Consider the following 20,667-nt stretch of genomic DNA (forward strand, 5'->3'; position numbering starts at 1 on the left):
GAGGCATGGAGCAGACGGTGCGCAACGGTTTTATGCGGCGTACTGCAAGTGTGTGACCACCTCTCATTAGGAAGGTAATACAGTGTAATATGTTATAATTACCTGCTTAACTACTGCTGTTATCAATACCGCGGGTGTGTTTTGGATCATGTAGGAACGCGCGCCACTGCCAGAGCTTTTAGCAAGTGACATATGTCAGTAAGCAGCAGGCACAGGGTACTGCTGCGTCGTGATGCCTTCAGGAGCATTCGGAAATTACAGTTTTCCGCTCAAATCTTTGCCCGATCTCCTCATTGGTATATTTTAATGTTTAAAATCAAGTAGTAACAGAGCAAGGGCTCTGTTGTGGGTGGCAATTGCCACCCCTTTGGCTCCGCCCCTGATTTGAACTCATTTATATTTATTAGGGATGGGCCGATCCATATTTTTTTCAGTTCAGATCCGATACACAACTGCGTCTTATCTTACGCTCCTCGTACTGCGAAGGGTATGCGCATGAATTCACAGCAGGCGGAAGTCACTGTACTCACACCCACTGAGTGGCAAAAAAGACTGAGGGGCAGCGTTAGTGTTGGATTTGAATGCCGCAAAAAAAAAACATGTAAAATGGGAAAGAGCTGTCGTGCGATTGATTGTACAAATAGATTTAACACGAAATAGGAGCTATCTTTTTATAGACTGCCGAAAACTAAATAAGTAGCTCAAGTATAGGACGTGGATCGGTCACGCATGGCCGATACCCGATCCGTCAAATAGGTCTGGATCGGCGCCGATACCGATCCGAATATCGGGTCGGTGCATCTCTAATATTTATTGATATTTATGAACGTGAAAGAATACAGTTGTTTAAGATTGTATGTGGTTTCAGACATTTCAGGGGACCCCATTTCAATTCCAGGCGACCCCATGGTTGAAAAATACTGCACTACTACTTGATTTTAAAGCTTTATAAGGCTCTACAGCAACATTGCAAAGTAGAAAAAACGAAACAGTGAGAATTTAGTATAAAGAAATGTATAAGCAGGTTAAACTAAATTAATAAAAATGATCAACCCCTATATAATCAAAACAATTAATTAGCATTATTTTTTTTCATCCTAATGCAATGTTAATTTGCATCGTAATGAGTACCGCAATGATTACCACTATTTCTCATGCAAAGTCAGTCCAAATGTAATTGTACTAATAAAAAGCAACAATAAAAATATAAGAAATATCTAACAGAGTCGGTCTATAATGGGCAGGTATCCCATACAGAGCATCCACTGCCTTGTCTCCTGTGCTTCGGGCTTAACCTCCAGGCCCCTATGTGACACTACTGGATAAGCAGTTGGAAGATGGAGAATGATACGATCCATAAATTTGATTTGTAGACAGTATTCAGCCAGACTTTACGAAGACACGCCCAAATCATATAAGATCATCATGGCTATATCTGTACCTAACTGGTTAAGAAAAAAAATCAGTAGTACAATCACAAGTAGTACACCAAGACTGCAGCAGTTTCGCTGCGCACTAAGTCACACAAACAACACCACTAGGCACGAGCGCCAAATGAAATAAATCTGTTCTCGCGATATTTGAAGTCACCTAGTTACGGACAGGCAGTCCTATTGCTGTCTAATGAGAAAATGGCGGCCCGTGGTAGCTTCCAGACAGCGACAACGGGAGGCGGCGGAGCTATGGGCCCCGGTCCCCCGATAAGCGGCGGTGCTCCCGTTATGGGCCCGGGAACTCCGTCGGGGAGGATGGGTCCTTCGCCTGCAGCACAGAACCACATGTATCGCTCACCGATGCCTGGGCCTGGATACCCGGTAGGATACTGGGCTTTGGGAACAAAGGGAAGGGGATTGGAGGGAGGCTGGGACGCTAACCGAGATGCGCTTCTACCAATAAGTAAAAGCCAGATTTTACTGGTTAAATATGAATAGCTAATTAGCCCTCCAACCTACTCTCTACCTGGTTTCGATTTATGATAATCTGTGAAATGTGTAGTTCTGTGTACTGCAACGTTTTAACCTAGTTTCTAGTGTAAACCGAACGTTACCCGCGTATATTTAAGATTAATGAAAGTAGGATTTTTAACTAAAGTACGTACTTAATACAAAGTAAAATAAAAAAAATTGTCCTATTCTTAATACTTTTGTTTTTCATTTAGTATATTAGTTTATATTTGCTTATTTTCACGACTACCCGGGTCATTAATTTCGTAGTTTGTCCTGTATTAAGACAGTTAAACCCTGCAAAAAATACTATGGTAAATAATATGTAGTGTAAAGATATTTACAAATATTGGTTTACTAGTCAAACATTGTGCGACGTAAAAAGTATCGGAATGGTAGAAGTAGATTTTGCTTAGAAGGTTTTATGTGAGTGCTGTTACAGTTTATATACAGGAATGTATAAATGCACAACAGGCAGTAGCCGATAAGCCATGGGAACGAATGCGAAATGCTGCATTTATTTGGGATTTCAGAGTCGTGTGTTTAATTTGCGGCCGTACACACAGACCGTTCAGATTACTAAAGCGTTACAGTGTAACGGTGAACTGTCCACTGAGATGTGGGTACCGATTATTGGCACGCCGTCATGAAGGCTGCAAATAATGATGATGACACTTTATTGATCCCTTGTGGGGAAATTCTCTTTTCGCCTACCCCATCTTGCTATTCATGACACACAGACACACACATAGGTGAGAGCAAGCTTGGCAGTGAAGGGCAGCCATCTGCACCAGCGCCCATGGGGGGGGGGTTGGGGGGGTGGCGGTCTTGCTCAAGGGCCCACAGACGTGACCATTCTGCCGCTGGGCTGGAACCTTGCAATACGTGACCTTCCAATAAAAGGCATAGGACTTAGCCCGCTGATCCACACGCTGTCCCCCAAAACAGATGTCAGGACCTGGGTCTAATGCTTTCCCGTCTGAGCTATTTCAGCTCAGCAGTCAGTGAGTCAGCATTTAATTTAATCAGCAATTTAATACCAGATATGGTGATTTAATTACAACGTGTGGTTTTTAGCTCTCAACCAAGCATTTGAGTCCATACTGGTGTTTTATTGAGCCACCCGGAAGCATCACTGTGGAAGCTTATCACTAATCCTTCAGTTACTTTTTCACGGTAAGTGTTGAAAGATCACAACATTGGACGTTATATCAAACGATAATGGTGGTCATTCACAATGCACCATGACAGTGATAACCGATGTACTTTTGTGACGTTACCGATAACCTGATATCCTCTGAGCTCCTCGAATCTGGAATCGAACTGCTGTCATGATGACACTACTAAAGATCTTGTGGATGTGTGTAGTGACTGCAGAGCGAGTCAAAGCCCATGTGTCACCCTAGGCAAGCTTGTGTGCAGTATATACAAGTCATGCATCGTTCATTATTTCTTTGCAAGAAATTTCTCCAGTGGTTCTGTTTGAAATTAAGCTTTGTTTTCTTCAGTTGACAATCCTTGATATTCAGCTATAACTGTATATCTCTTGTGAAATAAATCAACTGTTTATGTGGAAATAAGCCTAGGAGGAAAACTAGTTAGATTTTTTTTTTTTTAAGTATGTGAAGTTCCTGATTATAACATAATAAGAAATGAATCCAGCCTGCTTCTGCTTCATTCTTACTTGTCATGACAGTAGAAAGTTCTGAGGAGCATTTGATGTGGTAAACATCACTGAAGGCCCCCTGGGCAGCCCTGGGGCCTGCAGCGAATGCCCGGAGGCTTGTTAAAATATTGACTTTTATATCAGTTGCCAAGTAATGGTTTTTTCCCCCTCTCTTCTGCTTTTGCCTTGCCGAAGACTGGCATCACAGAAAAGCCCGTAAAAGCAAATCAAGCATTTTTTTCCCCTTTGGTTATGTGTATGAAGATAAATGGGTGGTTCTCTGCATGGGCCCACAGCTGCTGCGTACAAAGTAGAAGGAATGTGACAGTCTGCGGAACCTGCAGATCACGTTTAGGTAGCTGGGACCCTTTCTTCTTGGCTCTATTCCATCTGTCCTAGAACTCACTTGCTACATTTTTATTTGTTCAGCGGGTGCTTTTTGTCCAGAGTGACGTACAAGCGAGGCGGATAGTTTATTTACTCACTTGCATGTGAAGGCAGTAAAACGCTTCTTGTTGTGTAAGGCTGAGCTTTAAATTCTACACTGTTGGAGAGGTATTATATTGTATATCTTCTCTGATAATAATGTGCTGCCTGAATCTGGACTCCTGCTATGGCAGCATATGAAAGACATAATATATAAAATGCAGGTTAACTCTCATTATAATTTGCTTTTCAAATTATTACTCTGGGTGCCGTAATGTTGGCTCGCAGGCATTCATATTTTAGTGAACTACAGCAGGATTTGACAGATCCATCCAAGTTAAACCAGATAATCATTATATCTACATAATATTGAACTATAGTATAAAAAGTCTACCAGTGACTTGGCAATACATGCAGGGTAGGCAACAGTTGTGTGTCTGACAAAGCTGATGCGATGTCTAGCTTTTGGTAGCGTGAATTTTTGTAATTGGTTATGTGTTCGATAATCTTATGAATCTGATGCTTCGGTGTCGAGGGTTAAACCATTGAAGCCTTACTCACAACCATTCACATTTAACTTGTTTAATTGACACTTTTATCCAAAGCAACTTGCAGTACAGGCACGGGTGACACACACACACAGACCTGTACTCTGTACAGTTACAGAAATGTAATCTTTATGCGGACAGTCCTTTCATTTCAATAGGCAAAACCCTAATAACAACAATGACATAGTGATGTAGTCAAGACCACCGAAACCAAGACCAAGTCATTACGAAGCGCTGAGTGTATCGAGACCGAGACAAGATCAGAAACAGAGTAATGTTTGAGTCTACATATCACAACACATAGCTTAGTATTGTGAAGGAATACATGATTAGTGCAAGGGGGAAATGACTGATTTTGCATCCATTTGGTAACTTGTTGAAGTTATCTGATAAACACCAATGCATGCTTTTATATATATATATTTATAACTTTATAACCTCTGAAAAAGTGAAATATGAAAGCATTGTTTAATTTATGATCCACTGGATAAACAGACAACACGGTTTTAGAGTCTAATGCTGAATGTTTATTGCTGCTGTTTTTCTGCTTATTTACGCTATGATTGGTAAAGTGAAATTTTGAGAAACTTTTAGTTGACATTTACCCTCAAAGAACAAACCAGCGCTGTAGCACATTTGCATGTAGAAGGTGTTCCAATTACACGATGGGCGCATTCAATTTCAACTGTTTTGATGGAGCTTGACATCAAACGTATACAAAATTTTGTGCATGAAAATTGCAAAAATATTAAGTAATCGTCTTCCTAATAAATAGAATGCTGCCTTTTGCTGTCATATCTAGTTGAATTCCAGTCCTTTTATTTATAGGCTAATAAATTATAAGTATTTTTTCAGAAGGGTAGTACGTAGATCATTGCTGAAGCAAATACGAGCTTTATCTCCCGTCTAATTTGGTCCCCACAATGTAATGTGTATCTGACCCTTTCACGCACCCACATTTAAGTGTGTGTGCTTTTTGGTAATTCGAACGTGCAATTGTCGGCACCCTGCTTAACTGCTGGTTAAGCTGCAGGAGCTACTGAAAGCCATTTTTCATCAGTAAACATTTTAGCATATATAATCCTACCTACGTTACTTTTGCCTGTTGTGTAATCCACTTAAAAAAAAAATTTAAAAAAACGTGATTATCCAGCATTTTCTGGAAATCCATGGATCTCATCTCCACCTGAGCTCTGTGTTCCCTTTTTGAAAGGGATGCTCTGTCTTTGAAAGGTACAGTGTGTTCTGGCTTCTGCTAAACCTTCCCCATCAGTGCCTCTGTTGAAATAATAATAATGTAGATAAGTGCCCCTCCCCTCTTATTTCATGTCACAGAAATAAAAATGTGCTTTTCTGAAACGTTCAGGGCTGTGGCCTTGGCTGGCTGGGCTTTTGTACCTCTCCTGTGTGTTTGTGAACCTGATTTTGTTATCAGCCTTTAACAACAGAATTCAGTTGAAAGGAATTCCTTAATGAGCCGCATAGTATTGTGTATTAAGTTTTAATATCAACTGTTAAATGTTTTTCAAGGGCGGCTCAGTGGTCGCCTCACACCTCCAGGGATGTGGGCTTGAATTTTGTGTGTGTGTGTGTGTGTGTGTGTGTGTGTGTGTGTGTGTGTGTGTGTGTGTGTGTGTGTGTGTGTGTGTGTGTGTGTGTGTGTGTGTGTGTGTGTGTGTGTGTGTGTGTGTGTGTGTGTGTGTGTGTGTGTGTGTGTGTGTGTGTGTGTGTGTGTGTGTGTGTGTGTGTGTGTGTGTGTGTGTGTGTGTGTGTGTGTGTGTGTGTGTGTGTGTGTGTGGGTGGGTGGGTGGGTGGGTGGGTGGGGTTTATTTCCCCATGTGTTGTGGATTTCCTCCTACAGTCCAAAGAGATGCAGTTAGGCTAACTGCTGTCTCTGAATAGCTAATGGTAAGTAACTGTCTGTCCGTGTTCCCTGTGCTGGACTGGCACCTCATTCAGGTTCTACTCCAGCTTTGTGCCCTGTGCTGGACTGGGTTAGACTCACGTCTCCTGCAGCACTGACCAAGATTGGTGGTTGGCAGATATAAGGGGATTGACGTCATTCATGTTCCATTATGAATGTTCCACCAGTTCTCACAATGAATTCAGAGTTTTATAATGCTTTTTCTGGAAGAACCTAGGGCATAGATTTGAGTAGGAACATTGTGGGAGCACAGTGTGTGTTTAGGGGGGCAGGGAGTTTGGGGCTGATTTGGTCCTTACACGTTAAAATCAAACCCATGCCTTTGGGAAGGCGCGGACAGTGGTGAGGGAAAGCAATGTGCTATGTTAGCTTTAAAAGGATCGTCAGTGGAAGGTTATGAAAATGGGTTGCGGTCCCTTTACTTTCCAACAACACCGAAGAACAAATGTAACATAGTACCAATTTGGGAGACTGTAGCGAGGTTCTAAGTGGTGAATAAGGCAGACAAATTCCCTTGTCCTCCATAACAGAAAATGGCTGGTCATTCGATACATTATTAAAATCCTTTATTTTAGTAGGTCTGTCTTTTTAGCTTTGGTGCTGCTCTGTTGAATATTGACTCAAGTTTAAATATCGGGCGGCAGCATTAACTAAGGTTGACACTCTGGCCCAGGGTCTTGAATTGTAAAGAACATCGGCTGATACTAATATGATAACTGATATATTGTGCATCTCTACCTGTGTCTTGCCTCAGTTTACAGCACTAGTTTACGGCACTGTTTTTATAACCATCAGCCGGTCTTGAGTTTGGATTATGTACTGAGCTGAACTCCTAACAAAGGGCTTAGCCAGTCAAGTAGCATCAAATTCTAAAAGGTCTGATTCTAGTAATATCCTTTTCCTATAAACATTTTTCTGGGATGTGTTCAGGCTGCCGTAAATTGCATTACGCAGTAAAAGCCGCAACAAAAAATGGAGATGTTTTATCCGGCAGTGCAAACCTGCGTAATCGAATGTCGAATGAATTCTTCAAGGTGCAGAGTATACAAGTGTGTTAAAAGACTGACCTCAGCTCCAGACTCAAACGGCATCACATGCTGACAATAAGAGGATTAACTTTGTAAAACGGTGCAGCATGGGTTTATTAAACCACGTCATGCCAATTTATATATATCTTTGAATTAAATTTCTCGCCTGGGCAGTTTTTCATGTAGCGTGTTGGTAAGATAGCAGTTAGAAGTGGTGGTACGTAATACATCTTGGATATGTCTACATAAATGGCATGAATACTGTATGGCATGTTGAGCTCCACAAGCTTTAAAGCAGTTTATTTTTCCAAGGGTGACTTCAGTAATTTTAGGTGTATTAATGAATATTTATACAAGCATAAATGGTCCTTTTAATGCTGTGAATCTGCCCATCCGTGGCTGTAAACACGGCTGAAACCTTCTACTCTCTGTTGCACGTTTTTTTTTTCTGTTGCTCCCCTGAAAAGATGTTCTGTCTCTCTTTGCCCATGTCCTTGACTGTGCTCTGGCAAAGCACGCCTCAGCAGTGCCGAGTTGAAATCAAGCAGAGGATCAGCACTTGCTAGAGAAACGCCGATTGTCCTGTATAAATGTGAGGCTCTGGGGTGGGGGTAGCGCTGGGGCTTTTATTTATGAACGCACTGACGTGCAGGAATATTAAATTAATATTCTGCTGAGGTTTTTCTTGGCCAGATTCCCATGTTTACTGAGATTTGTCCACCTGGTCCTATGGGGAGAGAAGTACTTTTGATACCGGGCCAAATTAATTCTTTTCAGCCAACAGAATGATGAAAAATGTGCGTGTGCTTGTTTGTAGATAAATACAGAGTCATTTTATGGCCTTGATTTGAAAACTGGGTGCCTTGCAGTGTTTTCTCCTCTCAGATGAGTGCCAGAGTGAAGCACATGGGAGAAAATGAATGAACGTAGTAGCGAGGCTTTGGTTTTGGACCTGGGGGATTATAGCGGGTGGTGACGTCGTCTGGGCTCTTGTTACGCTGCCCAGGTGTGGTTGGAGCACGTGCCGCGTGCGGAGCGACCGGCAGCAAACCCGCGAAGGCGCTTTCTTTGCCAAGGTGGCTGTGGAGGAGGAGGGGGTGGGTGTGGGATGAGGGAGGGAACGGGAGGGACACAGGACAAGCGAGAGCGAGGGGACGGGTACGCCTGTATGTGGCTCCCGTGTCTCGTGTCCAGAGGCTCCGGCGACAGAGCTGCTCCCCAGGGAGAGGGATCCTTCGGCGCAGCAGCCATGCATTCGGAGACGCGCAGTCGGCTTTTTGACTTCCTGGCGCACGGCGTGGTGAGTGCGACGCCCCCCGCTGTCTCTCACATCCCTCGCGATCTCTTTCCGCGGCCCTGGCGTGCTCTTAATCATCGATCCTTGGCTGTTTCTTACGTGGCACTGATTGGATGTTAATTAACAGCATTTGCGTTCGTCTTTTTCCCCTCTAATAACCTATTAAAAATTAACCCTGTTTTCATTCATGAAAGTCTGTCTTTAGCTGGGATGGCGGTGAGCCTTTCTTCCCTTTTTTCTTTCATTTATTAAATGAATGAGTTTTCATGGTGGTGTCTTAGACTGAGAGCTACCCAAGCCCGGGATCCTTACTGTGGTGGTGCTGCTTGGTCTCTCTTTAATTATGCTGTTATAGATCTGGGTGGAATGAAAATGCCTTTCAGGGGAGACCACCCACACCACCAGCACGGCTCCTACCCGGACTCCCTGAATGTTAAAGGCTTTCTGGTCAACACTGCCGCAGAGTAGGAGGGGGGAAAACCCCTTTAGGATGGGCGGCCATAGTGTGGAGGGGAAACTGGTGTAATCATCAATCCTCCCTGACTGGAATGATCTTTATCACGCTACTCGCCACGCTGTAGTGAAGCAGTGCGGCTTCTATGAATATTTTAATATGACAGTTTTGGAGTGGTTTGTGGGTGCAGTGATCAGCCCTGTAGCCTAGAGAAAGTCTGCCACAGAAGATGGGACAGCTAGAGGCAGTTGATCGTCATATTAAATTTATTCATGCAGAATTTAACAACCATATCTGTTCCGAAGGGGTGTCTCGGTAGGTAAATGTTGCCGTATACCTCCAGGGTAGGGGGTTCGAATCCCATTCTGCTGTCCCCCTATCGTGCAGGTTTCCTCTGGATACTCTGGTTTCCACCCGCTCTCTAAAAACATACAGTTGACTGATATGTTTCTCAGGATTGTCTATAGTGTTCATGTGCTTCCTTGTGTGCCCTTGGATGGACTGGCATCTTATCCAGGGTATATCCCAGCCTTGCTGCCTGGGCAGGGCACCAGGCCCCTCTGTGACCCTGACCAGGATAAGTTGGAGGATGGATGGATAGATGGATGTAGGATCTGAAAATCACATGGACAGGATCCCTCAGTGACAGCTTTTCATAAATGTCAGAAAACCTCTGCCGTCTTTGAGTCCATCTTCTAAACACTTATCCTGGGCAGGCTTGCAAGAGTCTCCATTACACTTTAGTATGTTGTTGATATTCAAGTTCGCACTGCAATCATGCAGTGTTCATTCTTAACTGATGTACTTTGTGGGTTTTGTATCAGATTCAGCCTCAGTCTTTTAAAGTTGGCATGAATGCAAAGTTATCACCACACTTATGTAAACAATGCGTGAAATGTCAAAAATGATCCTAATCTCTTAACCTCATGACTTCACTCATTTAGCTGAATGGTAGATCTGTCTGTCTTGTCCTATTAGTATCGAGCTTCGCTTTTTATTTTTATTTTTAATATTGACCTTAGATCAGTGGTGGGCAATCTTACCCAGAAAGAGCCGCTGTGTATGCAGGTTTTTGCCGCAGCTCCCTAATTAGTTCATTAATTAGAGGACTGATTGGCTGAAGAGTCCTCACACCTGGGTTTGAAAAGCTGACCTAAAGGATATTCTCAGAACCTGCATACACACCCGCCCTTTGCGGATAAGATTTCTCCACCTGTACTGTAGTGTTTATCCACTTTCATCAAATAGCCACTTTATTTGGGATCAGTTCTGTTTTCGAAGTTCTTCCTTACTCTCTTATATTGGTTGATGAAGAGCCTGTTAGCTCTCCTGATTCACTTTTCATTTGTCAACTGTCCTCATCCTCAATTGTAACTTGTGGCTTCTCATCCAGGTCATTTCCGCACTGTTCCTTTCCGACTCCAGCTTTTCTTATTATGTAGAGGGACTAGAGTATTTGAGTATAGATGGATCATGCCCATTTTTGTTAGGAAGTGTATTCAAATGTCCTGTCACTCTTGGCATTTGCGAGGTGGTCAGATGATGCCCTTTCATTGGTGAAATACATTATACATCAGCTCCTCTGTCAGGATACCTGGTTTGATGTCATTTTAGATTCCGTTTCAGAGCCATGTGATGCGAAACAGGCATGTGAACTATGTGCATGTTTTGGTTTGCTGATGTTTGTACCAGGGCTCGCATGGTCCTGTTTCCTGAAAGTGGAAGTGCCATATTGCATTTATAAATTTGTTCAGCTCACCTAAGAGACGCCCAGTAAACACTTTCTTCAAATGAGTGTACAAATCGTTAATTGTCAATGGGTAAAAGTCAAACTGAGGTCCACGCAACTAGTGCTTGACCTGTGACATATTGTGCAATAATAAGGGACAGATTATGTTGTTTTTGCGCGGTTTTTAAGGGACGGATTAGCCATGTCCCTGTGTAGGTGTGGGTATGTTTAACAGTGAAAAATGTTAGATAATACATCGCTGAAGCATCGATTGGTGTGATGCTTTTATGTTTTTTTAATTTGGATGCGTGATTTAGGATGCGTGTGCTGTTGGTTGCTGTCCTTGGCCGGCCTGCCTTTGTCTTTTCTGAATTCCATCGAAGCTACATCATGCAGCCTGTTCAGTAAGAACATGCCTGTTTTGTCCCTTTCACAGAGGCCGGGAATGCCCCCAACCAGCCGCATGACCCCTCAGGGACCTTCGATGGGACCCCCTGGTTACGGCACCAGCCCAGTGTCGCGGCCTGGTATGCCAATCATGGACCCATCCCGGAAGAGACCCGCCCCTCAGCAGATCCAGCAAGTCCAACAGCAGAGCCGCACCCAGCAGTAAGCACTCGACCTGGGCTAGGCCGGGTTCTGAGACGGGCTACGGATCCTGATCTTCAACAGCAGATCTTTAGGTGATGACGTTCTAATGAGTTTCTGATCTTTCTTCTGCTACACAGTGCCAAGAAGAAGAAAATGGCTGATAAAATTCTACCTCAGCGGGTGAGTGTTTTCAGTTGCGGAGTAGATTTATTAACATTATATAAAAATTATCTGTTTTATTAACATAAGTAAATGTATCTGAGTGTTCTTCCAGTATATGTGAACTAAATATATGCCACTTCGGTTAGTATGTGAATGAGAATTTTATAGAGCTCAAATTAAATTGCTATCAATGAATATCACACAGCCTTGAATAGCAGGATATAGCATGGAGGCCAAAACCCTGTACGTGAGGGACCTTGATCCTAATTGCTAATGTGAAATATCCACTTGTATGGATGTTCTAAGTGTAGAGCTGTAGGTTTGTTGGTATTAAGGATACACACACATGTGCTTCCTGAGTTCAAGCTAATTTTTCCCCCTACCTGCCCCACAGATCAGAGAGCTGGTCCCAGAGTCTCAGGCATACATGGACCTATTGGCTTTTGAGCGAAAACTTGACCAGACGATCATGCGCAAGAGGTTGGACATACAGGAAGCCCTCAAAAGACCGATCAAGGTAGGCAATCGACTTAACTGAACGTGTTTCTCTGCCATTTCAAGGGCTTCATCTCCCTCGTCCAACACACCACAACTGAGTGGAGGAGACCATGTTTTCCTGTTATTCGTAGTAGCTATACTTAGGGCAACAAGCATTGCTATAAATTTTCAGGTTGAAGTTTTACATTGTATTTATCACTGTGTTAAAACTGGATGTGCTGTGAAGATTTTAAGAGCAAAAAGCAGTCAAGTCTGTGGTTGTTAGAAATGCTGGAATGTGACCTTGGTCCAAGATGAGCTTTGAGTTTCCAAACAACTGCTGTGAACACAGCGATTCACTCCGGTCGCGTCCCTAGGAACATGATTTCACTAAAGCCTTTTAATTTTTTGGACCGTCTTTGAATAATAAGGTAGAAAACATGAAATCCAAACCCTACAAATTTGCTTTTGTGAGAAACACTACCGATTCACTCTAATAGCTGATGTGAATAATGGTTTTTGATGTTTTTCATCCTTTTGTAGCAAAAGAGGAAGCTTCGAATTTTTATTTCAAACACCTTCAACCCCGCCAAGCCTGATGCTGAAGATGGGGAGGGCACTGTGGCATCATGGGAGCTCCGGGTAGAGGGACGACTCCTGGAGGATGTGAGTCGCACCGTCACAGGGCAGACCCGCCTTCCTTAAGATCTTCTTTCCCCTGAATCTTCTGTGTTAAAAGGGATATTTTGGTGCTCAGTGAAATTCTGTGTATAAGTTGTTATGTAGATATTTGAGAAATTCAGTCATAATTCTTACCCATTTTTGTGCACGGTCTTCGTTATTGAATGACCAAAAAGAAAAATGCACGAGACACGTCTTAGGTACTGTTGTAAGTCATTGCCTTGTAGAGAGATTCTTTGGTCACATGACTCCTCTGTTAATAAAAGGGAAGTGACAGCAGAAAGCATTTGTGTGCTTTTCTTTCAGACGGCTGTATCCAAGTATGAAGCTACTAAACAGAAGAGGAAATTCTCCTCTTTCTTCAAATCGCTAGTGATTGAATTGGACAAAGATTTGTACGGACCTGATAATCACTTGGTGGAGGTATGTAGGCTCAGTTTCCACTGGCTTGCGTAAAGCAGAAGGTGGGGTCACTCCAAGAATGGGCATGAGTTTCTGGCAATAGTGGCCTTGATGCTTGGCTCTCCCCTCCCCTTCCCGCACAGTGGCACAGGACGGCCACTACCCAGGAGACGGATGGCTTCCAGGTGAAAAGGCCAGGAGATGTGGGGGTGCGCTGTACCGTGCTCCTCATGTTGGACTACCAGGTATGGGCTGGTGATGGACAGATCAGAGCTGTTCGGATCCCTGAAACTGGTCGCATGTTCACATAATACACAGTTATCTCTAATGAATCTGGAAGAGGGTTGCAAAGGGGTGGAACATTTTCCAGAAACTTTCCATTCCATGGGAAGTTAAGCTGGGGAATTTTAGAGATATTCCAAGTTGGAAACTTTCCATTGGAATTAACGAGAATTTATAGGAATTAACAGGAACATTCCCAGAATTTTGCCACCCTAATCTGGAAGGGCAAAACCTCAATCCTGGTCAGTGGGTTTCTGATTTCTGCTCATAACTGTGAATGACAGACTCATCATAGCAATGGGTGGAAAATACAAAATTGTGCAATATACAGTGATACTCCACTATATCGCGATTCAGCTATCACGCCCCCACTATATCGCAGATTGTACCCCGACGCATCGCAGTTCTCTGCGTATCACGTACCTTGCTTGTGGTCCAATTGTTGTGAGCAAACTTTTTGTGAACTTTTCGTTTTGTTTTAAGCCCTACGATTTAAACTATATAAAAGAAATGTTTGTTTATATGGTCTTTCTATATCGCAGATTTTCACCTATCACTTTTAAAGTGCGTGGGAGGGGTCTTTTAAGGCTTAAATTATATAAAAAAAATGTTTGTTTTTATGGTCTTTCTATATCATGGATTTTCACCTATCACTGATGTGTCTGGAACGTAACTTCCATGATAGGCAGGGGATCACTGTATTGCACTTGATCTCTAAAATGAAAAGCATGGTTTGAGTTATCAGTAAGATGTTGTGGTCATTTGACATTATTGTAAAACAGGAGATACTGTATCATAAGCTCATGGGTTTCTCAGGAAGTTGAATATTCAAGATGTTCACTGTGTTTATGGACTCTTCTCGTTAGTTTAGTTCAGTTTTTATGCCACCAAAGTTTTTGCTGGGTTTAAATAATCAGTCTGCAATAGTTGATAATGAATTTGTCTCTCTAATCACCTGGTTCCCCTCCCCCCATTGATGCTCCCAGCCTCCCCAGTTCAAGCTGGACCCTCGTCTTGCGCGTATGCTGGGTATCCACACGCAAACCCGGCCCGTCATCATCCAGGCGCTGTGGCAGTATGTGAAGAACCACAAGTTACAGGACCCCCACGAGAGAGAGTTCATAAACTGCGATAAGTATCTTCAGCAGGTAAAAAGAAAATGCTGCTCTCCGTGCCGGCTGCCCCAGACACATGAATGTCTGCTTCGCTGTCTTCCCAATGAGCTACATTCATGCATTCTCACTGTTCTAATGAATCTTTTTAATTTTGCTTATTTCCATAATCTCATAAGTGTTCATGCATAGCCTATTAGTGCTGTAGCTCGTTAAACTACAAGAATCCTAATAGACATGAAAAACAGCCTGAATCCTCTAAGTGATATGGAGATGCTCTCAAACTTTGATCATTTGCAATGTAAATATTTGTCGATATTCTGGTTAAATAATCAGTAACTTAATTTTCCTTATTGGAGGCATGTTCAGTGTAACATCTTTTCCACAGTACATGTTTACTAATCTGACTCGCTGTTAGATGCTGTTTCTCAACTTTTTTATTCTTGCCACAACCATCTTCCATCATTGATGATTGTTTGGCAGTGAATGGAAGAAAAAAAAAATCACTGAGAAACTCGCATTGTTACAATTTCCATGCCTGCAGATATTTGAGACTCAGCGCATGAAGTTCTCGGAGATCCCGCAGCGATTGCATGCCCTGCTCATGCCCCCCGAGCCGATCATCATTAACCACGTGATAAGGTAAACCCCCCCCCCCCACCTCCCACCTCCAGCAGTCAGTCAGCCGCCTTGGAACCCGGGACCCCAGTGAAACCCTGCGCTTGCCTTTAGCGTGGATCCCAATGACCAAAAGAAGACGGCCTGCTACGACATCGACGTGGAGGTGGACGACACCCTCAAGACACAGATGAACTCCTTCCTGCTGTCCACTGCCAGCCAGCAGGAGATCGCCGGCCTGGACAACAAGGTAGCAGCAATCCCATGTGGGGTCCCTCCAATTTTAAGCCTGTATTTGTATGCCTGTTTTTCTCTTCCTTGCTGTATAATTTTGTGTACACGCGGGGAAAATAACCTTTGGTGCAGAGCAAACATAAATCTTTTATATCATGCCTTTTTTTTTATAAAATCAATATGTACAGACTTGGCACAAGCTAGCCGTGACAGGGAAGTTTAACATCATAGCACGGGTAGGGTAGTGTGTGGCTTTGCAGTTTACGATATTGGGCATGTGGCTGTAAGACTGATCGTAAGGGACCACTGGGCCTTTAAGCAAGGCCCTAAACCCCAACTGACCAGTGGCCTGTACTACGAAGCGGGGTTACTTGCTTATCGGGGTAACTTGTCGGATTTAAGGTAGTCTGGGCAAAATGTAAGTGAACGAATATGAAGTCCATTTATACTGTAGTACCTTAAATCCGACAAGTTACCCCAATAAGCCAGTAACCCCGCTTCGTAGTACAGGCCACAGGTGTGCTGGATGCTGGTTAGCCCTGCTTCCTGACCCAGGCATTCCTTACTTGCCCACACACACAACCTATAGGACTGCCATAAGAAGAATTAGTCTTCCACTCTTCTTCGTCGTCCATCTACAACGAAATCCTGACAGCAGTTAAAATGTTTTCAGCTGACACGTATCATGACCGTAGGGTCTAACATTTTGCAGTTCAGTATAAACCAAGAAGGCCACCACCGCTTCGTACAGTAACACTCCACACAGCCCCTTTGCCCAGTTAAGCAACTAGATTTGCAGAACCTAGACCTCCAGCCACCAGTGTTTGGCCCCAGGTCAATGTCTGCAGCAGGCACTCTGATTTTTAACCAGGGGTGGGCAGAAAGGGCTACTGTGTCTGTGGGTTTTTGCTGCAGTTCCCTAATTATATTACTAATTAGAGGACTGATTGGCTGTCGAGTCCTCACACCTGGGTTTGAACAGCTGACCTAAAGGTTATCACAAAAACCTGCATACACACCGGCCCTTCGCGGATAAGATTGGCCACCCCTGTTTTTAACAATGTCTTTTCTCATTTATTTTAACGTGCAAATCGCTTGTCCCCACAATGCTCTTTGCTCTGGCCTGTGGCCCAGCAAAGACCCCGATGCTCCACATTCGGCATCAGCTTTATATCGCATCGGTTTTTTAAGGCACTTACTCGTTATCAAGGACAAACATTTGCTTTGGTAATTGAGTGCATTTAAAGAAGTCCATCTTAAAGTGCTGGTCTATAATCCCATCTCCCTGTCTGCCCCCCCCCCCCTCCCCTGGTGCACGCCCACAGCAACGTTGGCTGTCTTGTTAGTGTGATCAAGTGCCTCTAAACTTCCCCTTCAGACCACTGGTATTATCTACAAGCGCATATTAGGGTGCAGCATGAGACTTACAGATAACCAAGCCCATGTAAGTGCAAAGCCTAGTCTCATGTGTACTGGGCTGATTTGAGAACTGCCACATTGGTGCATCTGAAGTGACTGGAATTTCACTGATGCAACAATCCTGACACATCATGACATGTTCAGACGCCTCGTTAATGGTAATCTCTTTGATAATGCCATTTTCAGCCTTCCTCGCCGTCAGAGTACTATCAGAGCTTATCTCGGCTCATTATCAATGGTGGTTTAGCCGTTTTACTCTTCATAGAAGTTGACATCTTGAAAGTTCTGCAGAGTGACCATGCTGCCCTGTCTTGGAAGATTGTTTTCCTACCCATTTTAATAGCCTGCTCAGATGCATATCACACATCATTGGCTCTTTAATCTCCAGTATGTCTGGTGTCAGGTGTGAAATGGGAGTGCTGAAATGGTATCGTCATGGAAAAAAAGACATCTGGCCTCATTTCAGCTGCCCCCCCCCCCCACGAGCTCTGGAATTGGTAACCCGGGCAACCAACAAACCTGGGGCCAAAGTGCTATCGATTTGTATAGTTACTCTTTCCCTACCTTGTGGATTATTCTAGTGAGTTAGGATTGTTGTGTATGATTATGAATTGGGCAAAATTATGCAACTAGTCACAGTTGTATAATGGTTAGTGATTAAGCAGTTTTTAATTATTATTTTTTTTTATAAAGTGAATCTGTTTTGTCACCTGTAACTAATGTTACAGGTGACACTAATGTGAAAACTAATGTTTTTCTTTTCTGTGATGTGTAAAGGCTGTTATGTAGGTCCGTCCGGCATGTACTTGATGATGAGTGAGCTGTTGAATCGGTAATCTTGGCTGTAAGAGTGAGAGCCCCTCCACCTCCTGCTGCCCTCTGCAGATCCACGAGACCATCGAGACCATCAACCATCTGAAGACGCAGAGAGAGTTCATGCTGAGCTTCGCCCGGGACCCGCAGGGCTTCATCAATGACTGGCTGCAGTCACAGTGCAGGGACCTGAAGGTGAGGAAGGGGCTGCCATCTGCACGCGGGTATTTACTCCTTACGTAGAGCTCCGGGTGAGAGTCTGGCTAGCAACTACACCTCTGCGTTTGGCTAGCAGTTTACCTGACATGAGTTTCATCAAGTCAATGTCAAACAAATCTCTGAATCAGGATTGGGCAATCTTATCCACAGTGGGGCAGTGTGTGTACAGGGATTTGGGATAACCTTTAGGTCAGCTGTTCAAACCCAAGTGTGAGGACACTTCAGCCAATCAGTCCTCTAAGATTCAAGATTCTTTATTTGTCACATGCATAGTTATACAGATACAACATGCAGTGAAATGTATCCTGAACCGCTCATACTTTGTGCAAATAACAAAGAAATTAGTGGTCTAATTAGGGAGTTGCAGCAAAAACCTGCATACCCAGCAGCCCTTTGTGGATAAGAGAGCCCACCCCTGGTTTCAAATGGTAACGAGTTTGAGTCTTGGTGATGAAATTGCTTGTTGGGATTGTGTTTGCTTGCAGACCATGACTGATGTGGTGGGGAATCCTGAAGAGGAAAGGAGGGCGGAGTTTTACTTTCAGCCCTGGGCCCAGGAAGCCGTGTGTCGCTACTTCTACTCAAAGGTATGGGTTGCGGTCCTGAGCAGGGAGATGGTACCATACAGGACGCAGTATGATGCCGGCTCTGAAAAAGACTGGAAATTGCGCAAGAGATGTTCAGGTCTCCATCTGTCTTTTGTCGTCCTGTAATTCAGGCAGTGTCGCCTCTGACATTATATTAAATGATGCAGCTTTGATGCTTTGAGTTTTGATGTTGCCTCGCAGATGTAGGTAAAGACCTTGTGTTCCTTTTCTCTTAATCTGGTTTGTTAATCATGGAGGGGGTGTGGTCAGAGGTCCACATCAGGCGGTCCTCTGCTGAACTCGGGGCCTCATACAGCCAGTCGGCGATGACAGAGACACCCGCATGAGCTGGGTCTGTGTTGCCTTCTAGCTGCTAAGATGTCTTTCCTGTGCCTTCAGGTGCAGCAGAGACGGCAAGAGCTGGAACAGGCTCTCGGCATCAGAAACACATAGAAGCAGAGTATCTGGGGAAGACTACAGAGACAGCGGGGGTCTAGGATGTTACTTCCACCACAGGACAAATACGTTCAGATATAGAAACTCCTGGATTGTAACAGACCATTTTAAAGCCTCTTCTGGCTGCACCAACACAGCAATGTCTCACTCCACACATACAATCTGCTTTCCTGACCATTTTAAAAACCAGTTCCTGTTAGTTTATCCTCTATGAACTAGAAATTCACCCTTTTCTTTTAGTCTTTTCTATTATGCTGTTGTGTTTGGGTGGAGATCCATATTGACAAGGTTAGTTCTTAGTCAACTGCAAAAATGCTTTGCTCAGTGTGCTTAGCCCTTAGAGGACAGAGCTATGAAAACTGAACACATCCAAGCACAGTAATACATTCATAAACTATTCTCCATGAATGTTTATTTCCATTCTAGCCTTGGGAGGGGGTTCACATAAGACTGTTTATGTTGAGTCCACAAAATATTTGGACTCCCGGAATGTTCCCTTGTGTTGTGCTTTTGGGAAACTGGGTCGTCTTGAATTTCTTTTGGGCAGTTCTCCCACACTTTGTATCTTAGCAGTAAGATGACAGAAATGACAGGCTGATAGCAGTCTGTGAACTCTTTTCCAAATTGTTTTTTTTTGGGGGGTGGGGGGTGGGGGGAATATGCAGTTTCTTGTGTGCTGTACTTTTTTCTGTACGGAAACCTGAAGATAGACCCATGTAATTGAGGTGATGTGGTTCACCTGCCTTGAAGGCACGATTTCATTGTTTCTGTGGTTTTTATTTTTTTTTAATGACTCTCCATCTCATAAAAGTTAACATTCTCCTGTGGAAGACCCCCCCCCCACACACATTTCTGTAATCCAAGCTGCAATAATGATGTCCCTGGTTGCCTATGTTACAGGAATATTCAGATAGCAGCATGTTGTACCTCAGAACTCTCTAAGGTTGTAAATACTTCACACAGGAAGACTGAAAGAGTATTTGTCAGGCTGGGCCATTGTTTGCACTGCCCATCTTTCATATACTACGTTAATATCACCATTGCCGTTCTCAAACCTAGTACTGTAATCCAAGATTTTATATAGTCTATACCGTAGTAACATGAATGTCAGAGCAGATGATCGCGCTGATCCTTCTGTGTTGTCATAGTTTTTTTTTATATATTAAAAGCCATAATCTGTATAATATGTAGTAAAGTTGTCATATTTAAGATCTTTATCTAGAATCAGTTGGTATTTGTTGGAAAATTATAGGACCGAACTTTAGTGTGTATAGTTTGGTTTCCTGTATCTTCAAGCTTCATTCATGACCTAAGAAGTCTTTATTGGGTTGGGAAGAGACCCCTGCCAGCCCACCACTGGACCGAACATCTACATTTATTTGCTGTGTGCTTCTTCCAAGTTTTAATAAAAAAAAAAAAAAACTTGAAATTAAACAGTGGCTTTTACTCTTCCTGCCAGTAGAACTCAGTTTCTTAAAGACTCTTGCTAGGAAATATTTGCAGTCTCGGGAAGGGATCTGTTCGTGTGAAGCAAAATAATGGTAAAAGTATATAGTCTATGTCTGATCTAAATTCCAGCTTCCCCTTTAAGATGTCCAC

The 20,667-nt window shown here is 43.4% G+C and overlaps 1 protein-coding gene across 1 annotated transcript; it reads left to right on the top strand.

Annotated features, from left to right (window-relative positions):
* Positions 1-1,604: 1,604 nt before the first annotated feature.
* On the top strand, positions 1,605-20,502 carry LOC111835267 (SWI/SNF-related matrix-associated actin-dependent regulator of chromatin subfamily D member 1). The gene is made up of 13 exons (XM_023795387.2): positions 1,605-1,814; positions 11,452-11,624; positions 11,744-11,786; positions 12,163-12,285; positions 12,789-12,911; positions 13,233-13,349; positions 13,472-13,573; positions 14,597-14,758; positions 15,267-15,364; positions 15,455-15,590; positions 17,879-18,001; positions 18,511-18,612; positions 19,012-20,502. Exons 1-13 carry the CDS (start codon positions 1,632-1,634, stop codon positions 19,063-19,065), a joined length of 1,539 nt encoding a protein of 512 aa, XP_023651155.1. The 5' UTR covers positions 1,605-1,631; the 3' UTR covers positions 19,066-20,502.
* The last annotated feature ends 165 nt before the right edge of the window (positions 20,503-20,667 follow it).

Source organism: Paramormyrops kingsleyae, chromosome 8 (genome assembly GCF_048594095.1).
Source record: "Paramormyrops kingsleyae isolate MSU_618 chromosome 8, PKINGS_0.4, whole genome shotgun sequence".
In the NCBI taxonomy this organism is placed as follows: Eukaryota; Metazoa; Chordata; class Actinopteri; order Osteoglossiformes; family Mormyridae; genus Paramormyrops; species Paramormyrops kingsleyae.